At 38.8% G+C, this 27,247-nt stretch overlaps 2 protein-coding genes across 4 annotated transcripts in view; one reads left to right on the forward strand and one right to left on the reverse strand.

Moving 5' to 3' along the window:
* ABCE1 (ATP binding cassette subfamily E member 1) overlaps nt 1-8,702 on the forward strand; it is a 28,415-nt gene extending 19,713 nt beyond the window's left edge. Inside the window, exons 14-18 of the mRNA XM_006187217.3 lie at nt 3,501-3,611; nt 3,699-3,841; nt 3,925-4,047; nt 5,344-5,455; nt 7,028-8,702. Of these exons, the coding sequence (XP_006187279.1) occupies nt 3,501-3,611; nt 3,699-3,841; nt 3,925-4,047; nt 5,344-5,455; nt 7,028-7,075 (537 nt within the window). The 3' untranslated portion in view covers nt 7,076-8,702. The remainder of the gene's footprint in view (nt 1-3,500; nt 3,612-3,698; nt 3,842-3,924; nt 4,048-5,343; nt 5,456-7,027) is intronic.
* A 3,461-nt stretch (nt 8,703-12,163) lies between these two features.
* The window catches only part of OTUD4 (OTU deubiquitinase 4), a 39,023-nt gene continuing 23,939 nt past the window's right edge, over nt 12,164-27,247 (reverse strand). For 2 of the 3 annotated variants that reach the window (XM_032464241.1, XM_032464256.1), the window contains 8 exons: nt 24,347-24,509; nt 22,438-22,597; nt 22,131-22,186; nt 21,566-21,646; nt 20,469-20,607; nt 19,654-19,914; nt 18,610-18,650; nt 12,164-17,174 (listed from right to left, as the gene is read on the reverse strand). In XM_032464241.1, the coding sequence (XP_032320132.1) occupies nt 15,963-17,174; nt 18,610-18,650; nt 19,654-19,914; nt 20,469-20,607; nt 21,566-21,646; nt 22,131-22,186; nt 22,438-22,597; nt 24,347-24,509 (2,113 nt within the window). In that variant the 3' untranslated portion in view covers nt 12,164-15,962. The remainder of the gene's footprint in view (nt 17,175-18,609; nt 18,651-19,653; nt 19,915-20,468; nt 20,608-21,565; nt 21,647-22,130; nt 22,187-22,437; nt 22,598-24,346; nt 24,510-27,247) is intronic. The other variant, XM_032464248.1, reaches the window with a different exon arrangement.

Consider the following 27,247-nt stretch of genomic DNA (forward strand, 5'->3'; position numbering starts at 1 on the left):
TCTACATAGAGCATTAATCTTAAACTGTATCAAAATCCTTCTCCAAATTAGTTTCTGTACAGGCATAATGAAAGTGCTAAGGAAGATATTAGGACTACTACAGTCCTTAATTCATTTCCACTACTAGGAAAACTTTTTAACAGGTTGATCACCCACTGTCGGTTGGGTGTGTTTCCTGCAGGGCCCAAATTCACACTTCACCACAGTGTGACGCACTAACAGTGTATGTGCTTATAATTAATCTTTTTCCAGTATAATGGGAATTGTCAAAAAAAAATTTTCTTATTTTCAATTTTCAGCCTCTTTACAGTTTTATTTCTTCTTGGAGTGTCATTATTCTGCATGGAATAAATTCAGGTAACAGAATAGTCTTGACATTGTGGTGTTACTTTGACATTCATTAGCTCAAGAGTGATCCATGATCCAATTAGTAGAACTGATAGATAAGCAGTTGTTTAGAATGGTACTCTGTTCGTTCACCTGCTCTGCTTGACTCAGCTTGGCAGTTTTATTCTGTGTCTCAAAGTCTATACATCTTTCAAGTGTGGTTCTGTGGTTTTTCATATCTTTACACTGTCTGTCAGACAATGTAAAAACACAGTTGAAAGTGACACTAGTAGTGACAATGAGGTTATCCAGAAGAAGACATATAAATAAAATTTTGTCAAGTTCAAGCTCAGAGAATGAGGAGAATGATCTTGAAGTTGAAAACAGGAGATTTTAGAACAATGAGTTGTAGAAGGAGAGGAAGAAACAGATGATGAGGATGACGGTGCACTGGACAGTACTGAGTGGAAAGGGTTTACTGGCAGACAGAGGTCATTTATAATCACAGGAAAAAGTGGACCTCTGACAGAATTACCTCATGATAGCAGCCCAGGTGAAGTTCTTTTGCTATTTTTAGATGACGAAATAATAAACCTGGTAAAGGAGGCATATAGGTACGCGCAACAAAAATTACTTCAACATCTAAATGTGGAATATAGTCGAATGAAGAGGTGGGAACCTACTTCTGAAGAAATTGAAGAATTCCTTGCTCTTCTAGTTTGGATGAGTCTATTGAAATCAATATCTATTACTAAATATTGGTCAAAAGATCCCTTTACAATTTCACATTGCCACATACCATAATGTCTCATAATCATTTTAATATCAAATTTGCACTTTGCAAATAATGAAATGATTGAAAGAGGTGATAAGCTTGGAAAAATATTACCATTGATTAACACTTTGACTGAAAATTATCAAATTTTTTTCACCGGGCTCAGGTATCATAACCAGTGAGACAGTGGTTCCTTGAAGAGGAAGGCTTATATGTAGACAGTATATACCAAATAAGACACACAAATATGGAAAAAAATTATCTGTGTTCAACCAAAGGTTATACGTGGTCAATAAAAATATATTCTGGACAAGAGACTAATGGAGTCAGGCAGATTATTAGCTCAAAATGTTTGCAGTGAGCTTGCAGAAAAATTATTGAAGAATGTACATTGTATATAAGATAACTTCTACAAAAGCTACAAATTGGCCCTAAAATTTTTGAGTTTGAAAACTCGTATGGTTGGGACTGTGTGGCATAATAGTTTATACCAGAAGATGTTATGTCCCATCCACTAAAAAGGGGTGAAATGGTGTCACAAGAAGACAACAGTGGAATTGTCATCCTGAGGTGGAAAGATGTTCAGGATATAAGAATACTTTTGACAACACACACCCATTGTGGTGTCAAATTCAGATTCATCTGCTTGTTGTTACAGTCTTAAAAAAGTGAAGCCACTGGCCATACATGACTATAACAGAAGTGACTGGATGGTTCTGTACGTGTCGATGTTACAAAAAAGTATCAAATGGTACTGGAAATTAGCACTGTATCTACTTCCTGGGATTTCTGTTGTAAATGCACATACTGTATACCAAGCAAAGGCAAATTAAAACATTAAGTTATCAGAACTTAGGGAACTTTTAGTTAAAGAATGGTTATATTTTCCAAATATTAGGTCCAATAATATGCAAAGGGATAAAGGACAAGAAATTCACAATTTACAAATTAGAGAATATGCAGAAGGCAAAACAATCAGAAGAATGTGCATCCTCTGTTATCAGAAAAGCACGCAAACTTTGGAATGACAAGAGGCTAGAAAAAATGTAAAAAGACAGGAACGTATTGTCCTAGTAGTCCCAAAACACTGCAGTAAATTGTGTGAATTATTTCAGCAAATATCATAAGACAGTAATATAAAATTATGTAATTTTGTTCGAAAGAAAATATTTTAATCTATCTGCAGTATACTTATATGTTGTTACTATTAAATACTTGTATTACAAGTGAAAACTTGCAAATTACTTGTAAAAACCTGCATAATTGGATGAAGGAAAGCTTCAGCCGTATCTCGGTGATAGGGACCCTGAGGAAACACAACTGTACCCAGATTTGGGTGACTTGGTGATTAATTTGTTAAAGTCTGTTTGGCATCTTTTTCCAAAATCTTTAAAAATTTAATGTGTTTTGTGCTACAAGTAAAACCAGAAAAGTGAAAGGCTATCCACAGAGCTGGAGAAATCATTTGCACCTAATAAGGTACTTGTATTCAGAATATACAGAGAACTCTTAGAACTCACTTTAAATGGGCTAAGGATTTGAATAGACATTTTTCCAAAGAAAATACACAAATGGCCAATAAGCACATGAAAAGATGCTCAACGTCATTAGTCATGAGGGAAGTGCAAATCAAAACCACAGTGAGATACCATATCACACCCACTAGGATGACTTAAATCAAAAGGACAGTAACAAGTATTCGTGAGGATGTGGAGAAACTGGAACCTCATACATTGGTAGGTTCCAGAAAATGGTGGAGCCTCTATTATTCAGCCCATCAGTCAATCAGTGGCACATGTTACAGGGTGGATGAGCGTTAAAACATTATGATGTTTATTAACGGCTGGTTTCTGCAGGTGTTGCAAAGAATTTACTCCAGTATCTACACTCAGTACCTCAGTATTCATATTAAGAGTATTTGAGATGGTGTGGCTTACAATAAAAATTGTATCATTGATGCTTTCTATAAGCTTAGCTTTTAAGTTCTCAAACTCAGCCCTCTCCTCAGGTAACAAATAAGAGACATCTTAAATTCATCCCTATTGCATTATTGTGCATTTTGTGTTATCTTACTGATTGCCTAAGATTACTTGATACCTATGTTGACCTCTAGAATTATTCCTGTTCTCAAATGATTTCTTCCCTGAAACATTCATTATTTACTACTTTCAAATTTTAAGATTATTGTGTTTTTTTGTTTACTTGGTGGAAATGATGGGTTTTTAACTTAAAAAGTCTGGAAACATGGCATAGCTGATGGATAAGCATAAAAATACTATAGATATCTGTTAGTGGCAAATTGATACACCTTTGCTGAGAAGTTTAACTTTGTCTAGGTTCATAATTCAAAGAGTTGTGTACTGAAATAAAATGTTGATACTTGTTTCATTAAAAACAGGGAAGTGTTCGACAGCTACTACATGAGAAGATAAGAGATGCTTACACACACCCACAGTTTGTAACTGATGTGATGAAGCCTCTGCAAATTGAAAACATCATTGATCAAGAGGTACTTTAAGATAATTTTTGTTGTATCATTTTATTACTTTAATCTTTGGTGTCTCTACATGGTTTGTTGAACTTCTTGTGCAAATAGGTGCAGACATTATCTGGTGGTGAACTGCAGCGAGTAGCTTTAGCTCTTTGTTTGGGCAAACCTGCTGATGTCTATTTAATTGATGAACCGTCTGCCTATTTGGATTCTGAGCAAAGATTAATGGCTGCTCGAGTTGTGAAACGGTAAGAGTATTACTTTTGATTAAATATAGCATTTGAAAATTTGGTGATACCAAACTAAAAGATTTCAAAATCATGTGTTTTAGTTTCATTCTCCATGCCAAGAAGACAGCCTTCATTGTAGAACACGACTTCATCATGGCCACGTATCTCGCAGACCGAGTCATTGTTTTTGATGGTGTTCCATCTAAGAACACAGTTGCAAACAGGTAAAATTGCTTTCTAAAGTATACAAACCTAATTATAAGTTCCAACAATTAGAACATTATTATTTAAAATTTCGAGTAAGCATTTAGACATTAATCATATTATTTTAATTTTTAATAAGGAAATAGCCAGAAATTACAGAAATGACTCTGTGACGCCTAAGGTTATTCATATCCAATTCTGGATGGCACTGGGCAGAACAGCAGTTTTCAGGCTATAGTACAGAACTCCTGACCGAGGGGGATAAGCATGCAGAGCTTTCGGCCCCGCACCTTTTCTTTCAGGTTAAGTTTTGTCTGCTCCATTCTTTGTCGTAAGTTACATGATTTGCCCATCTTACACTGCTAATGGTAAAATTCATTACAACCTGGATATCTGGTACTGATGCACAGCACAGTTAAAGATGAAAGCTTTTATGTTTCCCCCTTTTTTTTCCTCTCATTTTTACTTATTGGCTTGATCAAGGGCACTTGTAATACTGAGAAGCCTAACATTCAGGTAGTTAATGAAAAATTTCTTACACTTCTAGTGCTAAAACCTTGTTAAGTTGAACTGTATGAAATTAACTGATATTCAACCATGTTGACCTATAAAAATAATTTCATGTGATTCCAACATGGTGTTTCCTAGTTTAGGAGGAATGGAGTTCCTGTTTGAATAATCCATCCAAGAAATAAAAGTACTTTCTGAGCTTTGCAGAATTCCTTTTTTTTCCCCATTTAAAATCTGTGTTATCAGTTATTGAAAATCACATACTTCTTAGCGAGGGTGGTTATTCAAATAATGATCCTCCCTTTGTATTTACACAGTGCTTACCATGTTCCACATGTACAGTATGATTTAAAAACTAGTTTGGGTGAGAAAAGATGAATAAAGTATAAAAATTTAAAAAGAAGTTATTACTAAAAACCATTAGGTTGTACATACTCCCTTTAGTGCCAGATTTCTAACATAAATACCTTTTCTATTAAATTCTCTTCTCCCCTAAAAATCCTAGATTTGAAATTCTACAGTTGTGTAATTTTTCTAAAGTAGTACTTGTCTAAATGTTTCTTTTTCCAGATCAGAAGCACACTTTAAACTGTGTGTTTTGCACAAAAATGCAGCCAAACTATGTAGTCCAAGCAAAGACATTTCTGAATATAGAATTTTTAATATACTGTGATTATACTGTTATTCAGATGACATGATTGGGGAATTAGAGGGAACAGTGATTCATAATACTCTTCATCCCAAAAAGTAGTTACATTTGGGGGGTAAAATTCGATCACAATTAATAGATTTTATTTTTCCCCTAGTCCTCAAACCCTTTTGGCTGGCATGAATAAATTTTTGTCTCAGCTTGAAATTACATTCAGAAGAGATCCAAACAACTATAGGCCAAGAATAAACAAACTCAATTCAATTAAGGTATGTAGAAAAATTATCTTAAATCACGGATAACTTCTCAGTGTAAATAATGAAAAGGCATGGTTCATTAAAATCCGTGTCATACTTCGTTCTGAGATTCATGTCTTGTACATCTTAGCATCTGATGGCATACTTCATTCTGGGGCAGCAGTTGTGATGCAGCGGCCATTGCCGCGTTGTCTCTTTGAGGTGCGCCCACTGTTGTACCTCTTGTTGAGTATAATTGTCATTTTAAATATCTTCAGAAAGATTACACTCATTTGCCTTTGAAGCAAAGAAGTTTTTTCAAATAGTTAATTTGACCAGTTTTTTGTACACATCTTTCTTTTTGCGCATGCACAAGAACAAACACATGATTAAAATGTATATTTAAAGTCTAAACAAGCTTCTTCAATAAGCATTAAATTCTAAATAATGGAAAAACATTGTCAGTTAAATTGGCAGTGTTTCTTTCTTTTTGGTATATAAAATAATTGTGCACCCTACACTTAATGTGGTCTGTGAAATACGGTTTTTAGAAGGCAGTCATTTCTTTGTCAAAGAAAAAACGAACTCTAAAAAAGCACTTCTGTTTCTAGTATTTGAAATGCCTCCTTAAAATGTTGCCTACATTTCATAGCCCTCTAGCCATCATCCTTAATACTTAGAAGCTGTACAGGTACATTATGCATACCTGTAGCACTTACTCGATTTCATTGTTTTTGTGTTTGTACTCCTAGCTTTGCTTCTGACCTGTGAGCTCTTGGAAGGCAGAGCCAAGGTCGTGGTGCACATCATACGTATTTAAGCACCTGACACAATGTCTGGGTGCCTAGCCTTCACTATGTATTGTGTTTATAAATGACTTACCTTACTCTTGTCTAGGATAATGAAATAGTGAGTTTTAATTTAAAATTAAAGTTTTCCCAGCTCTGGAAAGCATATTAAACAGAAGAACTAAATTCCAGAACACTAACTACACACAGCTTAATTTCTGTAAGAACTTCTTCTGAAACATTGCAAACACTTTGTATTGTAGTTTTCTTGTGTACACTCATGGCTCAGTCGCCAGTACACTATTCATCATTTCCTCTATAAACACTCGTCCTGGACAGTCATATTTGAATTCTAGTAAAGGAGGAGCACCTAGGCAAATAGGTAAATGGGTCACTGCTGGCCAGTCTGTAGACAGTACTGGGAAAAATTGTTTTTATATACGTTTTGTATGATAGGCAGTTCTCAAACTGACAGTGTTACCTTTTTACCATGAAATGGTAAATGATGAAAATGGAACTTAATAGTTTTTCTGGAAATGTATTTTATATAACAAATTTTTAAACATGTAAATAAGGCATTTTATGTAAAGGGATTTTGTATGAGGCGGCCCAAGGAAGGTGCTGTGGTAGGGATGGGTAGCAGAGGTAGTAATCCGGCCTTTGGTGGAACCAGGAATCCCCAGGAGCGGACAGTGAGTGCAGAGGCGGCTGGACAGACAGTACCATAAACCCTGTGAAGTGATGCTGCGGGTGAAAGTCTGCCCTGCATACAAGAGAATGGTGTTGATTTCTCTTGCTTCTCTATTTTATTTTTTAGGATGTAGAACAAAAGAAGAGTGGAAACTACTTTTTCTTGGATGATTAGAGTGAATCTGAGAATACTGATAAGCCATTTATTAAAAGAAACATTGGGATTTTTGTCATATAAAACTGAAAATCAGGTTTTATACCCCACATGCCCTGGAGCTTGGAATTTAACTTGCTGTAATAACATCAAAAGCCAGTTGTGTTATAAACTGTAATCGGAATACAGAAAATATCACTTTTCTGTTCTTGATAGGGCCCTTTTTGTGCATAACATTCAAAAATGAAGACATTTCAAGCTATACAGATTACCTCCAAGTTTTCATGATGTATGCGAAGATTTTCAATAAGTATATTATATATTCATGTACCGAATGCTGACCAGTGTTGCCCCCTTTTAAAAATCTTGAAACAAGTTTCTGTAATTCCATAGTTTGCCAAGTATTCTAGTATAATGAAACCACCCTTATTTTTAAGGCCGGTCGATGACTCTACTGATGAAATTTGATAAATAAACATCAGGATTGTATTGATTTGTTTTCAGCCTTTGCACTAAATTCTCAGTGTGCTTAGACTTTCAAGGGAAGATTATCTAGTACAAAACACCACTGCTGGAAAATGACTATTACAAACTTAAGCATTGTTTACAATGTTTTTGGTGCTTTTGAATATCTATCAAAAATCATTTCAACACACCCTTCTCCTAGCCCCCCGAAAACCCTAATTTTACTCTGACTTATTCAGATTTAGCATTCCATAAGATTGTATATTCTGTAATTTTTCTCAAAGTAGTGCTATTCTTTAAACATACATTTATATAATCATTGATCAAGATTTAGGAAAAGGCATTTTAAAGAACATTTGTTTTCCTTAAAAGTACAGGATAGGCCCAGAATTTTTAGAGTTAGCATCTTCGTATTTTTCCCTATGCATCTATATATTTTTAAAATTGCACACATTTCTGATGGGCAGACAGGGACTGTGAACCACTTCCCTAAGGGCAACATTAATGCAAATAAGTGAGTCCCCAGTAGCAATACAAAGTATCCTTTGGTACCAAATATATTCATTTCTAAGTTTGGTTATAGAGGATATTATCTATATCTATTTGACTTTTTTTTGAGTTTTGAATAGTGTGTAGCAGGAGTTCTAAAATCTATCCAAATTTCTTGAGTTCCTGAGTTTGAACAGGGGGATACCTGTAGTGTGAAACCACTTTAATTATACTTCTGACTAATGTGCCGAACTGGAACTAACTTACACTAACTAGAAATTATTAAGCAGACTTTTAGAGCTCCTTAAAACGATAGAAGCTTTGATTAATTTGCAAACAGTGGATAGAAAGTAGGGTTTAACAGAGCCCCATTATACCTTTTAAAAAATTAATTTATGTAAGTAATCCATAAATACGTTTGTTGTGAAAATTCAAATATATAGAAATATATGGAATAAAGAGTTATGGTCTTCCTTCATTTTACCCTCCCAAAGGTTACCAGTATTTATGTTTAATAATATATATCCTCCCTTTTATGCTTTTTTCTGTGCACTTAACCTAAGTGTGAATGTGTAAAGGGTTTGTTTTGTACATAAATGGGATTGTACTAAGATAAGTAGTGCCTATTTTTAAGGATAGGTTAAATTTGTGAATGATTACTTCAAATACATTGAATAAAATAAGACAAAAGCTATTTTTATTTATCAATTCTGTATCATGTCCTTAAGAAAATCTTTGATATAAGAGCACAGTTCTTTCAACTTCTTGCTGATGGCAGAATATCCATCAATTGTAATGTTTTACATGTAAATGAAATTTTTTAAATAGGGATTTGGATGTTAAAATTTTATATAGCAAAAGAAAAGGACTTAAAATTATGAACACATGAGTTTTTTATAAAATCTATTACCAACTCAAATACATCAGTGCAGATGTTAACTATTAAAGAGACAGACTGCTCAATATATCCTGATTAAAAAAAAATCTCTAAGCAAAAAAGCATGGTGCAACATAGTTTATTATAACATACCACTGTTTATATGAAAATAAAATAATACAATGTACAAAAAATACTCAAGAAAATAATGCTTTTGAAAAGGATTACTTGTTGGTTAAGACAGGGAAGAAAGGAGACACATATATACACATACACCCATCACCTTTTGAATTTTGTATTTCGTACATATTATGTGTATTCAGCCTAGTATACAGCAGTCTTTACAAAAGCAGTGTTATCTCTGGAACTTAGGATAACCTAATTTTAGGCCATAGCATCTTGAGATCCAGTACCTTCTCTCTCTTGCTTCAATTCAATGTGTAGACTGGTGTGTGGCATGCAGTTCACCTACTATATTGAAGGAATGAATGTACTTGCCACAGAGTGTGTTTCTGTAGGAAGACTGGATAACTAACTACTCAGTTGGGTCTTTAATTTCATTCATATTCACTAACATTTTAGATACGTGTACGTCAAGCCCTTAACCCAGTGTCTGGTGTATTACGAGCACCAAGTGTTTTCAAAAGTGAAATAGTCCTGGGTTGGAGGGTCAGAAAAGGCTTATGTGCAGGTAGCTCCCAGGGGAAAGGCACCATCATGATAAAAATGGTAAGACAACCCACGTAAACCAGAATACAGGTCATGTCAGAGGCAGAAACCAGCATGGGCGTTGAAGAGATTAGTGAGAGGGAAGCATGAATACTGGTAGGCGGTAGTGGATTTCCAGTGCCTTCAAGATTTAAGGTAGAGGTGTTTGTGTGCTCAAAGTAGGGACTGACAAAGCAAAGCCAGTTAGAGAAGCAGCTAGAATTATCAAAGTAACAGTTGTTCAGGACCTTATAGTTTTTACACTTGTATTTTTTTACTCACCAGCATGTCCTTCCTTGCCAGTTTGATAGGCAGGGTGCCCAGCTCCAGGTGCTGGAGCATAACTAGGCTAAAACCATCATGACAGTCCTCTTCCATGTTTTCCTAGTCTCTCACAGCGAGGCATGATGCTATGTTGACCCAATTCTAGCCAGCAAGCTAAAAGTAGAAGTCTTGGGGTTTCCAGAAGCTCTCTTGCTGTCCTAATAAAAGGAGATACATATCTGGTACCGCTTTTTGTGGCTATAAGGTGACAAGGGAAATGCCAAGAAAGCCACAAGGATGCCAGCCCTGACATCAAACATGGCACAACTGCCAGCAGCCACTTTCCCTCTAGATTTCTTAGGAAAGGAAAACAAATCCCTATTTAAGTTGCTTTTAAGTCAAACGATTTCTCTTGAAGTAATCTTGGCCCCTTGGCTCTGGGGTTTGTCTCTCCAAAGGCTTTGCATTTACTTCTGCCAGGTGACCAAGTGTGTCACCAACTTGGAACCACTTTTCATCTTAGCTTGCAGATTCCTGGACCTCAAACCTAAACAAGTGTAAAAACATTCTCAGTCAGTGGGGTTTGTGTTTGTTTTTGTTTTTCCTTTTAAGAATCTAGAACCCAGGCCAGGAGAGGCTTGTCTACAGGAAATTTTTCCTATTATTATTAGGGCCCATTTTACTGAGGTGCTCCTGGCTTTAATGCAGATGTATTAGTTCCAGCTCCCAACCTTGCATGTGCCCAAGTCCATCTCTTGTATCTAAACCTTTTCAGCTGATGAGTCTGGCAGCCACGTTCTTCCATCCCCTCTCATGGAGCACAGCCTTAGTGTCACTTCACATCTGTGCCTCTGGTTTCTGGTCTCTAATTTTTGCCCCTCATTTGTGAACGTCTAAAATCATAAAGGACTAAGTTACACAGGAACAAGTTATTTCCCTAGAAAAGTACATAGCATTACTTTGTTTCTTACTCTATCTTAAGGCCATTTAGTCCAAAGCCAAGGTTTTCATTTTAGAAACAAGCTTACCACAGAGAATTTGATTTTCTTGCCTAGATGTGAAAAATAAAATGTAATCACAGCAATGGTGTTTTTAGAAAGGATTGACTTTCAAGTCCAGTTTCTCTAATGAACTCAAAGGATCAATCTAACAAACTCCTGCTGTTCATACCAATATCTGAAGCTTCAGTGTCCTGAGGAGGGCAGGATTCACACTTTCTGATGAGCGTATAAATTGTTAAGGTCTGTGAATGCAGGTTGTGTTTACTCCCTCTTTTGTAATTAATTTGCATTCTCATACCATTCCATAGACATGGACTTCAGAGTCCAAGTAACGCAAGTATACTCAAAGTAGAACGGAAGCCCTTCGAAATACAGAAAAGTTAGAGAAACCCTGAATAGGCCACTTTCTGTGGACTACTGGTCACTCGGTCTCACCCTTTTATCCTGTCAGTTCTGCCAGGGCTTCAACCAGCTCCGGAACACAATCCCTTTTGCTTCCCCCCCCAACTCCAGGGGAGAGGTGCCGGCACTCATAGCTGATAGATAAATGCTTCCCCCCAACCCCTGCCCTTCCTTTCTCCCTCAGACCCCTCCTCCACCCCCACCAATGTTCTGTGAGCCTTCACTCCCCTCCTCGGGCAGCCCCAAACAAATGGCCCGCATGACTTGATATCCTCCTTCCAGCTTTCTGCCCCTGTACCTTGGGCACCTCTCCATCAAACCCTGTACTGAATGAAGCCTTTGTTTCAGGCTCTGCTTCCTGAGGAAGCCATATGCAGACAAAGTCCATACATAAAGTAAGAAGGTTAAGAAGTATTGATTAGTAATATTCTTAAGTGATGATTTAATGAAGAAATACAACCTTAAGAAACTTGGGTTTTCAAAGTAGTTAAGTATACTTGCTACCTGTTTTCAAATAAAACTTTCAATGATTTGCTTGATCTAACAAATAAAAAGGCCATTTAGTCTATAAATTATTCTATACATTCCCATTTCACTTAATGAGACTGCTAAGAAAAATGACAGAACTAGCACTAAAAAGAATCAGAGCAGGTTCAAGTCCAAATTCTACCACTTACTGGTTGCATGGCCCCAGTTTTATTATATAGAGAGTAGGGAAAAGAACAGTGCCTACCTCAGATTATAAATCCCGTGTGGCATTTACTTGCACACTAGATAATTTTCTGATTGGGATAAAAACTATGGAAACCAACTCTTAGTTTTAGAAGTTTACTTAAATTCCTCTTAAGATTTATACACTATATTACTTGGTTAAAACACTAGAACCAAAGAACCACAAGCAGAATCAAGAGACAGAATTTAATATATGCACACAGTTTTATACGTAATGCAGCATCACACCGTGTAGGGCATTTACTCTTATTTTATACATTCAGGTATGTTCGAAACACTTCTTAAGGCTACAAAACAGAACATAGAAAAATAAACAGGAATATATTCAACACTTACAAAAAGTGATATGATAAAGAATATAAAGTACTATTTTCCTTTCAACACTTCAAAAGATGTATATATACTTTTTTTTAACAAGTAACATCACAAATGATCACATCTTCACATGCTTTTAAGTATTATTTGTACTCAGTGTAAGGCTATTATCATTTTTCATACATAAATTTTTCTCTAGCTCTGTAACAATGCAATTTTTAATCCATTCAAGTAAATTCAACCCCAAAGTTGCTGTTTCCCAGCATTAAGACATGCACCCACCCCTCTTCTAGGATTTTCTAAAACTTCTATTTCAGCGGGGAAAAAATAAGTGGGAAATCCCAATTAGTGGGAGAGTAAGTGGCTGATACTAGTAGCAAAACCTTAGTTCTCTGAAACTGACATACTGGTACTGAGCCATTATTAAGAGTTTAAACAAAAACACAATAGCATTTAGACATTGAACAGGAAGCAAAATACAGTAAACAGAAATAGTGTAGCCAAATATGCATTCTCTTCAGCTACACCAAAATGGACCTTGCTTAGTACCCATAAGTGAAAGACTAAGGTTACCTCATCTAAAACTGTAGAATAAATGAGGCGTAAATAAATATTGCTAGTTTCTAGGATGGCTGAATGTTTTCTAAACCAGAAATGGCTAGAAAGGAACTTTATTGCACCAAGTCAATCATAAGCAAGTCTGCAGTTCACAGGCATTATTCCACCTTGAGTCACATAGGAAACACACTGCAAGAATATACAGAGTTTGCATCAAATACGTTGTGTCACCAGGGAAAACCTACTCCTGCCAGCAAGGCAGGGTCTGAGCTTAGGTCAGCCATGAAAATGAACATACGGAACAGGAGGAGGACTACACAGTTGCTAGCATCCTGCTGCCAACAGGTACACGGAGCAAGAACTGAAGGTACGAGAGGAAATAAACTCCAAGAGAAATACACATAATACTAAAAAGGAAAGGGACTGGAATCAAGTTTTAGCAAAAGCAACCAAACCCAAACAAAACAAAAACAGGTGAGCTTTGGTCATTCTAAACATTTGTTCTTCAAAATGTGTATGATCCTAAGTAAGTTCCATAATTTCCAACTCAAAATACAAGTGATTCCCACTTCTTAACTTTTGCTTTTCTCTGAAACATTTTAGCTCATGTCAGTATACCATATGACTCAGTTAAAATGAAGACGGACAAAAGCTTGCTCGGCCCTACTTTGACCTCAGCCTAAGGCAAAAAACCCCTGGACTTACATACTTAAAACAAACCTAAAGGAAAAGAACAAAACTGACCTTCATACAAAGACTGATCATTTTATAACTAATTATCAAAAGTCAGAGTTCTTTTATTCCAGTGGTCACTGAGAAAAGTACCAACTGCTGAAGTTCTCTTTCTGCACTGTTTCCATCACGTCCCGGAGGTGAGCACGGGAAACAGGAAGCACGTATGTGCTTCCTTCAGGAACTGTATAGAGTATTCTGCTACTCAGCTGAGGTAAGACAGAGTGACAGTGAGGAAATAAACAGTATTCTTTCCTGCCCAAGTTTTAAACATTTCCAGAAGAAACTGAGAAGATCAAATCCCAGTCAATAAAACAAAGGACACTGGAAACAGTGACTTCTTTTGGACTCCTGAGATCAAACTTACACTGAACTTTTAAATCTGGTCATTCTATCTAAGTGTAATTTTCATAAAAGCATCAAGTTAATCGACTCTACATAGAAAAGTATGAGCTGAAAGTGGAGGACCCCCTAATCTCTTTCCGTAACAACTGCTGATGTTAACTAAGAAAAAATTTGCTTCAGAAGTACCTTCCCCCGTTGTTTGAGCTGAAGAGGTGACAACAGAAATGCCTTTCAACGGGTTCTCTCCAGAATTTTTCTTTTTTCCACACAACCACCCAGTCCTCACAAATTTTTACCTAGCACCATCATAATAAAATGTTATCTTTCAAAGTGCTCTCTAAAATCCTATGTTACAAAACATCTAAACACTAATCACTACTCAAATCAGCAGTTACACAGACGTTAGGTAATTAAAACAACACAGAGGTAAATAACCATTATTACAGTACAGTGGAGATTGACTGAGCCTAGCTGGCATCCAAACATTCCTGCAGGTTATCAGAGAACCCAGAAAACTCATCTGCTTCGGTTTGTCAAATTCAAGTGAATTGTATCTGCTTTTAAAGTAATTTGCTTTAAATTAAAAAAACGAAAGTCTACTTTTGGCTAGGTAACATATTACACATGGCATGCAAAGAGAAATTACAACATTATTTGCATAGCACTCAAACTTCCTGATCAAAAGAGAACATAAAAAAGGGTAGATTTTCACATTGGTATGTACAAATAAGAAATACAAGCTACAGTTATTTTTACATAGTAACACAGATGAACAAATACTGTGTTAATTCAGAGAATCAAGTCTCCAAATGGGAACAGAGTGCAACATGCAAAGGGGACGTCTAGTGAATACTGCAGAGACTGAAGGAAGCGGGACAGAGACATCACTGGAGGGGCAACAAGCTCTCAAATGCAAAGCAAATCCACTGTCTAGCAGCATCCTCTAGAAAAGAACTCAAAAGTCACAAGCATCCTTTTCTGTACAATAGTTCCAGCCGTGACAGACTGAACATGCAAATGTAAAGTGGTACACACAACTGATGGCGCAAAGAGAAAAACAAAACACAGTAACTCTATAGAAACCTGTCAAGCTAAAAATTTTTTAACAATTCTTCTCACAAAATATTTAAATCTGTCAGTGCATTAGTGTTAAAGTGGCATTAAAAAAACTTCTGCAGTTTTAACAGATGCAGATTATTTTCAAAATGCATAGCATCTACATTTCTTTCGAGTAGGCACCATGATATTTACACCAGTGCTAAGAATTCTTGGTGGGAACAGCCATTTCATTAGATTTCCTGTTACTTCTTAAACATCTATTCTTGTATGCAATCTCAAGTTCAACACTCACTCACCAAAATTCAAAAATATACCCTATGAATATTAAAAGAACTATATACAACATTTCTAAGACACAGGTTAATAGGCTGCCTTATGTGTAATATTAAAGAGAAGACATTATTCAAGTTTGACAGATATTGAGATGAAAGGCCTTTGGGTTGGAAGCATTTCAAAAGACAACAGTGTTTTAGGCTAAGAATTGTTTGAGCCCAGTTTATGACTAAGGCATTGCATAATAAAATATACATTTCTATTTGGTGCAATATTATGTTTTGGAATCTATAGTGTGTCAAATGGTATATTTTATCACTTTAGTAAACACTATAAAGCACACATTTCCAACATTTGAAATTAAACTTATGTAAGGAAAAAACCAAACACTAAATCTATTTTATATTAAGCTGTTTATAAAAAATACTTTAACAAACTTATTTTCTACTTTTTATGGGGGCAGTCACCCGATAAATAGATTGTGAACGAAGAAAAATGGCAACGCCAGGAATTTACCTGCCCCTTTGAACACATATCCAAAATCTCTTGTCCAGAATGAGAGTGAGGCTAAAGGGGGAGGGGAGGAGTGTGTTCCAATTTGGGTTTTTATTTTAATGTAATTTTTAAAGCCTTCAGAAACATTCCACCTAAGAAAGGGTTTCTGCTCCAGAACACCACAGCAACACCATCAAGTGTGCTGTCCACGATGGCCGTCTCCCATTCCTGATCTCCTCCTGTCCCCCCGGTACGGCCGACCCCGGACGTTCCGATGGTACTGATAACCCTCATCACGGCTCCTGCTCGGCTGCCCCTTCCAGGACTCCTCGCTCCTGGCATGCTGATACCCGCCCCGGCCAGCATAGCCCCAGTCGCTTTTGTACTTCCTGCCTCCGTAAGTCTGGTTGTAGAACTGCTTGGATCTCCCACTTCTCAGAATATTTGACACTTCGCTCTCATCCTCCGAACTCTCTTCTTTTGGTCTCTGCACTCTGTTATCCACAGAGTTGGCCCCACTGACCACATCAGCAGCAGTCTTAGGATCTTTCGCTTTTTCTGGTTTTTCCTTCAGACTTGGAATGGTCCTTTTAGGCTCAAGTTCAACAGGCACAGTTTCCCTCTCTCTGTTTAAAATCTGAGTGGGAGGATGAGCCTTCCCCTCTGCTCCAGGAGGGATGGAAGCCGACGCCAGGGCTGCCTTGGGCGTCTGGGGCGACTGCCCCGCCCGGCCTTCATGCTCGCTCCCACCTGCGTCAGGGAGACAGTGCGTGTCTTCACCTCTGGCCTCCAGAAATTCATCCACTGTGGAAACTGAAGCACATTCTTTCGACAGATCCAGATTTTCCAGGGGCACGTCTAACTCTCCTTTCTCATCAGAGGGCAGAACAACATTCTGCCGCATTACTGGATTTTCTATGAATCCCTGAAAAGGGTACCCATACCAAACGGGAGGAAAGAAAGGAGGGGCGATGGGAACTGGGCCTAAGAACGGATTCGGTCCAAAGGATGGCTGTGGGAACAGATTCTTGCCGCTTAGTGACTCTTCATATTCAGCATGAAGAAGCTGCCCAGAGTTGTCAGATTCAAGGTCTGCCTGATAAGACAACTGTCCATGACTTTCAGACACCTGAGATGGGGGGATAACCAGAGGTGAAGAAAATGGCGGCGGTCCGATCTCTGCCTGTGGCATCTGACCATTGACGCTGGCCTCGGTCTGCATGGGAAAGTGGGCATCCGGACAGGTACAATCACTTTCATTCTGAGCAGAAGGAGCTTCTTGGAACCAAGGATTTTGAGGATACGTAGGGACAGGGACCTTTGGGTACATCCTGCAGGCTGCCAGGTAGGCCTGGTGCAGAGGGTACAGGTAAGAATGTGGGGCCCACATAGGACAACTATATGCCTAAAAGAGACAAAAGACAAAACAAAACAAAACAGTAAGATAAACTAAAAAGGGGCATGGGGGCAGAAAAGGAGCTTAGAGTGGGCTCGAGGTAAATTTTTCATGCCTGAAAAGACCATGTAAACTGCAGTACAAATACCAGACCATTGTGATACGCAACACAAAAAGGAATTTACAAGATTAAGTCACTGCTCAAGACTTCATTCCTTGTTCCTATCCTGAAACCAACCCAACGTCCTGACACAGAGGTCTGATAAAAGATAAAATAATGAACCCACAAATTAATCACGATCATGAATTCCATCCTTTAGATACAATCGCACAGAAATAATCTAGGGTGATGCAGACCGCAAGAACCACCACCATCAAGCAAGCACTTGAGCCTCCAACTTCTGTATCTCCATCACGGGCTGTTTGCCTTGACCTGCGTTTGTGTTCTGGCTCTGCCACTAACTCATCGTGTGACCCCATGCCAACTTGTTACCTAGCCTGGATCTACCAGAAAACCGCTGGTATGGGAGTGGATGATCCCCAACAGCAGGACTCCACAGTCCTAGGAGCCCCTGAAACACTCCAACTGCAAGGATCAAAGTTAGACCTCTGGTCACAGAAAGGTAAATACTGAAAATGAAATACTCCAAATCTTTCCCTTGCAAAAGGTTCAGCTAAACACCAAAACACAAAGACAAATTTACCAGTTAACTGACTAACCAACCAACTAGCTACACCCAGCGTTAACTAGATAAATATAAAACCATGCAATGAATGCAATAGATGGGGAATTAATCAAGTCTCCTTTTATGAATTAGTCAGTAGGCTACACTAGGGCACTTAATTTCAAATTTCAACGGCCTAGAATCCACAGAAATGAATCCAGGACAGGAGACGACACCACACTGACAAGAACGGAGCTCTCCAGTCTCCGTCTAAGAGACGCCACCTCCAGGCTGACCACCTGCCACAGGGACCTCTCTGCCAGTGAGTACCGCCTTCCACAGGAGCACCTTCACCTGTGACCTCCTTTCAACAACTGAGGCATCATCTCGTAAATGAAACAAGCCAGGCTCAGAGACACAGAATGATCTGCCCAGGGCCGCACAGCTAAACCGGGCAGGAGCAGAACTCCAAACCCAGACCTCTCACTTAATTCCTTGCAGAGACGCTTCCACTAGGCTGTTTCCAGAACACAGTCACAGGGCTAAACCACTGCCAATTAAAGGGAAAAGCAAGCAAATACTGGAGCCTCAACAACCACCAAAACAACAATAACAACAACAAAAACTCCACAATGCTGAAAATGCTAGTTCTTAAAATAATGAGATTTAGTAAGCCTTAGGTTATTGGCCAACAGTAAGAATTAAGAGCATATTTAAATTGTAATAATTTTAAACAGTGTTAACTTAAAAATAACTTAAAAATGATAGAATGTAAATACCTTTACACCGAGATTGAAGAAGAATCGAAGAATGTTCTTATCTGAAAATAAGTAACATAGTAATCACTCACTAAAATTATACATTCAAAAACCTTTTTTTCATTATTCTCAAATGACATATACAGTTCTAAAGTTAATTTTGCCTACTTGAATTGCTTTCTCTAGCCTGTAATATAAAACATAGATTAAAAACTGTAATCTAACCAAAACCAGGCTCCAATACTGTAGGGTAATACCAGGTTCAATATGCTTTATCTATGCTGACATTCAAGTTCCCAAAATGGCTTCAAATGAGATTTTGATATGATTAAATCTATGTAAAGAAAACTCAGGTGTTCACTGTACTTCTTTGTCAGCTTCTTTGTGGAGTTTAAAACATTATGAAATAAAAATGTTGGGGGATAAGGGTGAAAATCAGCATAAACCTAACTCATGAATGAGATGAGCCCAGATACTCACTTGACATTAGCCAGTTACCCCCAGATTCAAGCATCAAACCACTGACTAATAAAACAAAATTATCCACAAAAATCCAGGTAAAGAGCACACGAGCCCCTGCATTACCCTTTCAGTTGTTCTACAGATAGGAAATCTTGCAAACTAAAATTTTAAAAAATGTTTAAAGAATCCTTAAAAAATACATTATTGCATGTACTACCATAACAGCTATTACGTATTATATTCATTCTCTTCTGTAATTTTTTCATAAAGTATAACATAATGAATATGAGCAGTTCCAAAAACCAAACACTGATGTAAAAACTCAGTAATGTTTAGTTATTAAGATTTAATTCAAAATGGTTTCAAGCTGTTTTTGAAAAAAATGACACCAGGGCCAGAGGTAGTTACTAAACATACAAAATACTCCAATCAAACAGGAGCTGGAACTGGAGAGAGTGAATGACCAGCCAGACCTCTGCTGTCCTCCCCAAGCAGTCCTTCGGCTTACTCAGCAGCATGACCTCTGACCTCTGCTTACATTTCTCACCGCACCTGTTTCAGTACTTGATGATAAAGCAACCTGCACCTGGAGAAGGGCCTCACCTTTAGGCAGGTCCTCCCCAGTGTGACACAGTGAGTAAGGTGGTGCAATGGCTCGATCTCCCTTTTCATTACAAGGAAACCCAGGATAGAGTGGGTCTTGGTAAAGGCTCAGCGTCTGAGGCAAAGGCATCAAGGGCTGGTTCACGGCTTGTATTGACACAGGAACTGGAGAGGGTGTTAAGTGAGCTTGGGACACAGCAGAATCAGGTCCAGTGGTCAGAGTCTGTGTCACTGACAAAACGGGAATTGGAGCAGGGACACCTACAGAAGAGAGGGAGAGGAATCAGAAGACTATAAACAGGCAAAAATAATTCTGCTCTACAAATGTAACTTCACATTAAGCTAAAAAATAAAGAATGGTATACAATTATAGAGCTGGTAACAAGGTGTGGACCCAAGCGATCTAAAGAAGTACCTCTTACATCAACCAAGGAGTCTCCTGGAAACACAGGAGGAAATGAGCTCAGAAAACGAGCTTTGAATCAGTGCCTTCTAATAACAGCTCCTATGAACAGTGTAAGACACAGAGCCTGGCAAAGGGCTCGATGGGGGCCCCTGAGAGCTGGTCCGGGGTCAGGGAAGGGGGGAGACTGTGCTGTCTCGCTCCCGAGACTGAGGGCCTATTTCGGATGAGTACTAAATGAACCCAGCCCTTCCCCACTGGAAGCAGCGCAGCGCAGCACAGAGGACCACAGGAAGCTCTGTGCAGCTTCCCATACCACCTGCTCTGAGGTCAAGCTCACACTCAAGAATTTGAAGTCTCTGACTTGGAAGGCATCACAGGTTGGTTCAAATTTTTAAAATTCTTATCTAACCTGTTGGTCCAAAAGTTGTCGATTCACTTGGCCAGGCTGGCACAGTGGCTGGTAGAGAAGGCACCGCAGGAGTTAGATGTACCTCTGGAGACACTAGAAGGGGAGCTGGACTTGACAAAGACACGTGTTCTGCTGGCTTCTTCAAGAAGACAGGGTGGAAAAAGACAACAGTTCATTTTGTTTAACACTCACTTAACCGTCAAATGTACCTTGAGTTGCCTGCCTTCTATATATACAACTGCATTTTCTATAAACGGTCTTTCTAAAGTCTAAAACATAAGAGAAAAAAACACAGTAACTGAAACCTCCACACAAATAAATTTGATCCTAACCAGGGATTGCCCACTGAAAGTCACAGAAGTCACTGGCAAGGTTAGAAACAAACTGAAGCAAACAACACAATGCTTTTAAGCCAAGGAAGCAGAATCCCTGAAATCACCTTGAAATCCATGAATTATTTAGAATAGCTCCTCACACAAAGAGATAACATCAAACAACTATATGCTTTCTACCCAACACGAAGGATGTTAGCTGAAACGCACGGCTAAGAACTTTCTCTGCTCCTGTACTCGACTAGCAACCAAAATGTCTGCTAGAACTTGGGTCCCTTCACCATCAAATCTGTAAATAGGCGGGACTGCATTTTAGATGTTGTGTTTTTGTAGTCTCTTCAATCATTAAATTCCCTCTCTTCTAGGAAATAATAGTTAAGAATGCAGACAACTCTTTGAAATCAAGTAGAAATGTATAATTTCCCTTCAAAAATCTGATTTTTCAAGCCAACCCACCACAAAGGTTGATACAGGTACCAAATATAAACTTAAGCAAAGTCAATTCAGAAGAATGGCTTCTGTGTCCAGAAAGTAGTGATTACAAAAATAACATTACATTAAAACTGAGAACATTCTAGACTAACAGCAGAATTACACAATAATCATAACTGCATCCAAATGTTGATACTAGAATAAATTCTCCCATCTCCTTTATTTTGTTTTTGTTTTTATTAAGTTTTTTTGTATTTTTTTAAATGATCATACAAAAGAGTTAAGAAACCCAGAAAATGAAGCATTTAATGTCAAGTGCAACAACGCACTTACTTGTTCTGCAGGAGGTGGGCACTCTAATTTCTTTGACTTTGATGGTGATGAAATCCTTGAACATTTATCATTGCTAATATTCTTTGGAAGGAAAAAGAAGAAAAAAAAAGCGTAATTTTGTATTTCAAAGACCCACATTCTAGGGTAACCATGGTCGCCCTAACAATTCGCCCTCCCTGCATCTGACTGAACCCTCACATGAGTGAGTATTTTTTCAATTGTATCTGGTCTTCAACAGATTTTGCCTGCACATCTTTATCATATCAAACTACTGGGCAGTTTTCACTGGGTGCATGGTTTCAAACAGCACTTTTCCTTTAAAAAATCTCAAATCTACTACAGAGTAATGGAAAGTAAGCTACCTTCCACCAATCCAGATAGGTCCAAATGTACTCAAGAGGAAACGGTCATCATTTGTGAGTGAATTCTCCTCAAGGACTGTTTCTTCCCGCTCTTCTATTTCCCTAACACTTTGTTACAAAGTGATGACATCACCCGCACCTTCTACATAACCACAGCGGTAAGGAAAGAAGAAAAGGATGCAATAAATATTTAAAAGCTTTACCTCCAATGTGCCTGGCTCAGGTTTTTTATCCAAGGGAACATGTCCATGGACAGAATCTGTAACAGATCAAGACCAAAAAGACCACGTCAGCCACTAGACAGGTGTGAGGAAAGAACAACAAAATGTGGAGACGGAGAAAACTAAGAGTACCATCTGAACCGTGTTCAGTCAGTGAATAGTACGGTTTTCAGAATAACACAACATGCTTTCTTTGCTTCTCTGTAACAGCAAGACGTGACAATGAACTGCTTAATCACTTAAGAAGCAAGCTCTTTTCCCCATATATGACTTTAAACCCAAAGCAGACCTGAAGCACCCGCCTTCAGATGATGCGATGGCGCACCTTTATCTTTCCGCTCTTCGGGATCCGTCCTCCGTCTGCCTCCTTTTCTATCGCTCACGTGGGATGACTTTCTCTGGATACCCGGGTTGCTACTCGGAGAAGCTGACTGACTGACTGCTGAGCTCTTTAAAAAAAAACAAAACCCAACACTTTGTGCTAAAGATTTACCCACAAATATACGAACAAAAGTCTTCTAATTAATCTTACTCATAAAACATCTGACTGAAAATCTCAAAATTCACAGCCCTGTTGTTTATACTTCCAAAACCACAAAAAACAGGACCTAGGGTTCATATCATATACTCTGTAAATTGGCTTATTAGGCAATCAGACACTCGGCCTAAACTAGTAATAAGACTTCAAGTCACCATGTTTCAGGAAGCCACCCTGACCAAACCAGCTTGCGACTTACTCTCCATTCTCACAAAGAACAGCACCCTCCACACCAACCTTCACAGGCAGCCCTTGCAGAGCCACAGTCCTTGGTGGGGAAAAAGCCCCAAGTGCAAACTGGCAGTGCCCTACAGGGCACTAGGACTCCTACTGCTGAAATGCTACTGACCATCAGCAAATCACCCAAGCTCTGGTGAAACACAGGGACTGGAGTAAGGCAGGCTGTTCGGCTGAACTATCACCGCAGGTCCCTTCCTCTTTAACACTCTCCGGGTAAACACTGCACACGGCCGAGAAAAGAATCTCAGCCCTCTGTGCTGGGAGTTTTCCGAAGACAAACCTGAGTCACTGTCAAGTCCAAGAGAGGATCAAACGCCTATCTAAAAACAGTGAGTTATGAAGGCCCCACTTTAACAAGCAAAAAATTTCAGGATTTATTTCAACATTATAGTTGTTTCATTCACTAACTGAAAAAAGGATAAAAACCTATGAGTAGAAGCTTAAATGCTTTGTAATTTTTATTATCTAAATATAATGGGAAGATAACCTATATCACAGAGAAAAGTATACTTAAAATACAGGCCATGCCTAATTCACATATGGATTTGGGCACTTCTTCCAGTAACTCCTAAGGTCTAACCTCTGTGCTAGCTGTTTTCAACTGAGCATCGCACACCTCTGAAGGATTCCACAGAGACCAGAGGACAGAGAACTGGGTGTGGGGGCACTTTAATGTTTTATACTGGTAAACTGGGTAGCCCCCTGAAACATTCAATTCTGTTTGCTCAATCCACTGTTAAGAAAGTGTTCCAACCACCACTCTGCATCTCGGGTCACTTGGTTCCACTTACCAATACATCTAAGACCACAGGCACAGGACTCCCAGCGCCCCAACCCGAATTAGTTACCTTGCCCTGTGCTGCCAATGACCCCTCCTCACAGAGCACTTACGTCACTCTACACGAGAACTGTTCTCCCTTCTGACTCCCGTAAAAGGAATCAGAAACCTAAAGGGAGAGAACACTTATCTCACCAGAGAAGCATCCCTCAGCCCAGGCCTGCCACCCGGACAAGGGCAGCGCCACAGGATGGCATGGACCACGGCCCCCACCAGTGCTCGTGCTGTCCTGTCTGCATGCGTGAGGCTGCTCTTCCTGGGCCCTGGTATGCTTAGTATGGAACACTGAAAACGAGTTTCCTGATTTTGCTGACATACCTTGTTAACTGAATTGTGAAACTCCAACGCTTGTTACTGTCTCTTGCAAAAAACAAACGAGTTTCAGTGCAAAAGTAAGTACTAAACTTGAAGTGAGATAACCAGTTTACTTGCCTCAACTCTGCCACAATTAGTAATAACCTTAGACCGCATCTTCCTCATGAAAATGAAAAGAGGGGCAACTGCACGATCTTCAAGGTGTCTTTCAACTCAGGGAGACTTCTGAAGGATAACGTTTAAATTAAAACCCTTTTATATACATACGGAAAGGGCCGGGAAAGCCTGTTCATCTCTGTTCTGAATTTCATAGAGTAACCGAGATTCCTCTATAGCTTGTTTCTCCCTGCGCTCTTCTGGAGAGAGGCCGAAATAGTTAGATTCTCGAATCGTGGGGTCAAAATCCTCCACTCTCTCACGATCAGGTTTTCTGTCAAATAAAACATTCTTGTCACACAAAAAAACCCCAAAATGCATGGAGTTCCTAAAAAGAAAAAATGTATTAGGTACCTGAAATTTTTTTTTAAACTTTTTTGCAATACAAATATTTGACTAATTTAGCTACACAGTAACATTACAGAACTTCCGGCTGCCTGATTAATTAATGCTCAGCAAACGGCAGCGCCTGGAGCACTAGGCTACATTTCACAGTCAAGAAAATATACTTACAATGGGGGGAGGGCGTGGGGGAAGGAAAAAAAAGGAGAAAAACAACTCATTTCCAAGTGATACAGAAATCAGAGATATTTTTTTTTCTTTTTATCAGGCCATAAATGTAAGCACTATGTATATTTTCTTTATGCCATTCTCCAGGACTTTCACAAGAATTCTCTTTCAAAGGAAAGGGAAAGTTACTAGTTTAGGCCTCAAAAGCATCCTCATTTTCCATTCCAAGTAAACGGCAATGTTCAAAGGAGACACCAGGACCACCCTCTTCCTTTTTAAAGACAGTACCATGGGAAACTGAAACTTGAAAAGAAGAAAAAAGGTACCAGGCTAGCTACTAATTGCCCAGATAAAATTACTGTCATTTCAATATAATTTTGGTTAAAGAAGGATGACAAGAAATTCACAAATAGAGTTTTAGTAACCTGTAACACAACCCTAATTTTTTTTTAAGGCTTGTAACTATTATAGGCAACAAGAGCACTATATTTCTACCATGTCTCACAGTTCCACAGCAGTGGGAAATGAAAATCCAAAACCTACAGGGAAAATATATTGTCACAATACAAAAGATAGAATTCCAATAGGGCAGATGGAAACCCCAGAGTGCTGGGGGGAATAAACAGGGGAGCAAATCTGGACCCTCAATCTTAGACCAGTCCTCCCCAAACCCCAATGGTGGGAGACTCCAAAGACGACTCAGCAAGTGCCAGCAGTGTCTGGAAAGTTAATACTCCCTCCCCAGTGTGCCCCACCACCCAAAGGTGCCTACCTCTCCTCACCCGCCAAAGAGCCAAATCCTTCCCACCTGTGTCTACCTAGAGAGCACAGACACCACCACTCTCAGCACCCGCATAATGAAAGCATGCATGGAATCCTGCTTGGTTTCTGTCATTATTTTGTTTCCTTTTCTCCAAAGAGACAGTATCAGTGAGGATATCAATGAGAAAGAAATGAAAAAATGAGAGGTCATGAAGGTCTCAGGCCCAACATTACAGCTCTTTCATTCTGTAATAAGAATTCAAAATTGATGCGTTAGATATTAGAAATAAAGCCAAGACAAATTCTAATGGTCTTAAACAATTGGCGGTATTAGCTATACAATTCTGAATTTTGACTAAAACTTTTTTAAATCTTACTTTAAATATTCAATCAGCAGTCTCTAAACGTGTTTGAACACACTAGTCAAATTCACGCTCACACCCACGGTGTGCAGCAAGCACAGCTAGGTTCTATGTAATCCGTCACGAGGTCCGAAATTCTCCAAAGCTTCACGTCTACGTACTATCCACTGCCTCCTGCCGTCCAGTGCTTTAGTACGCCAGGTCGTATACAGACACCACGGAAACAAGAAAAGGATCACACCTGTCTGCTATTCCAATTCCTGACAGACTGGATGCAATATTAGAAACGCACTAGATATAAACTCAGTTTGTGGTAAACAAAAGTGTATTTAAGTTAGCCATTTAGTAATCTGTATGTTCTTTCTTAAAACTTTAAGACACTAAAGAGTATCCTTGTGTTCAAGAGAAAAAAATGCTTTTCTAGCCTATTTTAAAAATGAGAATTTTGTTTTAAGAAAAAAATCTCATTTTTGTCTATGACCTTCCTACATTTACTTCAAATTTTTAGGTTTCCAAAGTTAATATTCATAATAAATTATTCCTCTTAGATACTTTGCCTGTACTGGGTAAGCTACCACCAGATGCTAGTGGAGTTTGGTCAATGTCCAAACATCAGACTTTAGCCACAACTAGCTGATTTACAACATAATTCTGTGTGCTGCATGTGCCAAGACCCTGACTCCTCTGTACCCAGGCTGTACTCAGTCAGGGTTGTTTGTGGTGGCCAGCCTTGACGGATGAGGTCATTCTTTCTTCTGACTGATGTTTAATCATTTGTTCTCATTAGAACTTTCAGAAAACTGGATTATAAACACACACGTATTTTTTACACATATATGAAGTATCCCAGGCAAGGATACAGAAGAATCTGTTAAAACACTGGATGCCTCTGCAGAAGGAAACTATACCTCTGGCAAAATAGAGATAGGAAGGAATTATCAGAATAAACTGAATGTTCTGAATTTTAAACAGTATCAATTAATTTCCTACCCTAAATAGTTTGTTCAATAAAAAAGAAAAATGTAATCTGTTACAAACTGAATGTTCAAGTCTTGACCCCAGGTATCTGTGCGGACTTTACTTTTATGTAGGGTCCTTGCAGAAGTAACCACACTAAGATGAGGTCATCCTGGAGCAGGGAGGGCCCTAAGTCCACCGTGATGACACAGACACGCAAGCAGAACAGCACATGACGACGGGGACAGAGACTGGAGTGGTGCACCTACATACAAGCCAGGGAACGCCAAGGACTGCGGACAACAGCAAAAGCAGGAGAGGGGACAGACTCTTCCCCAGAGCCTTCAGAGAGAGCACGGCCCTGCTGACACCTTGACCGCAAACATCCAGTCTCCAGAACTGCGAGAGAATAATGCCTGCT

The sequence above is a fragment of the Camelus ferus genome, chromosome 2 (assembly GCF_009834535.1).
Source record: "Camelus ferus isolate YT-003-E chromosome 2, BCGSAC_Cfer_1.0, whole genome shotgun sequence".
Classification (NCBI taxonomy): domain Eukaryota; kingdom Metazoa; phylum Chordata; class Mammalia; order Artiodactyla; family Camelidae; genus Camelus; species Camelus ferus.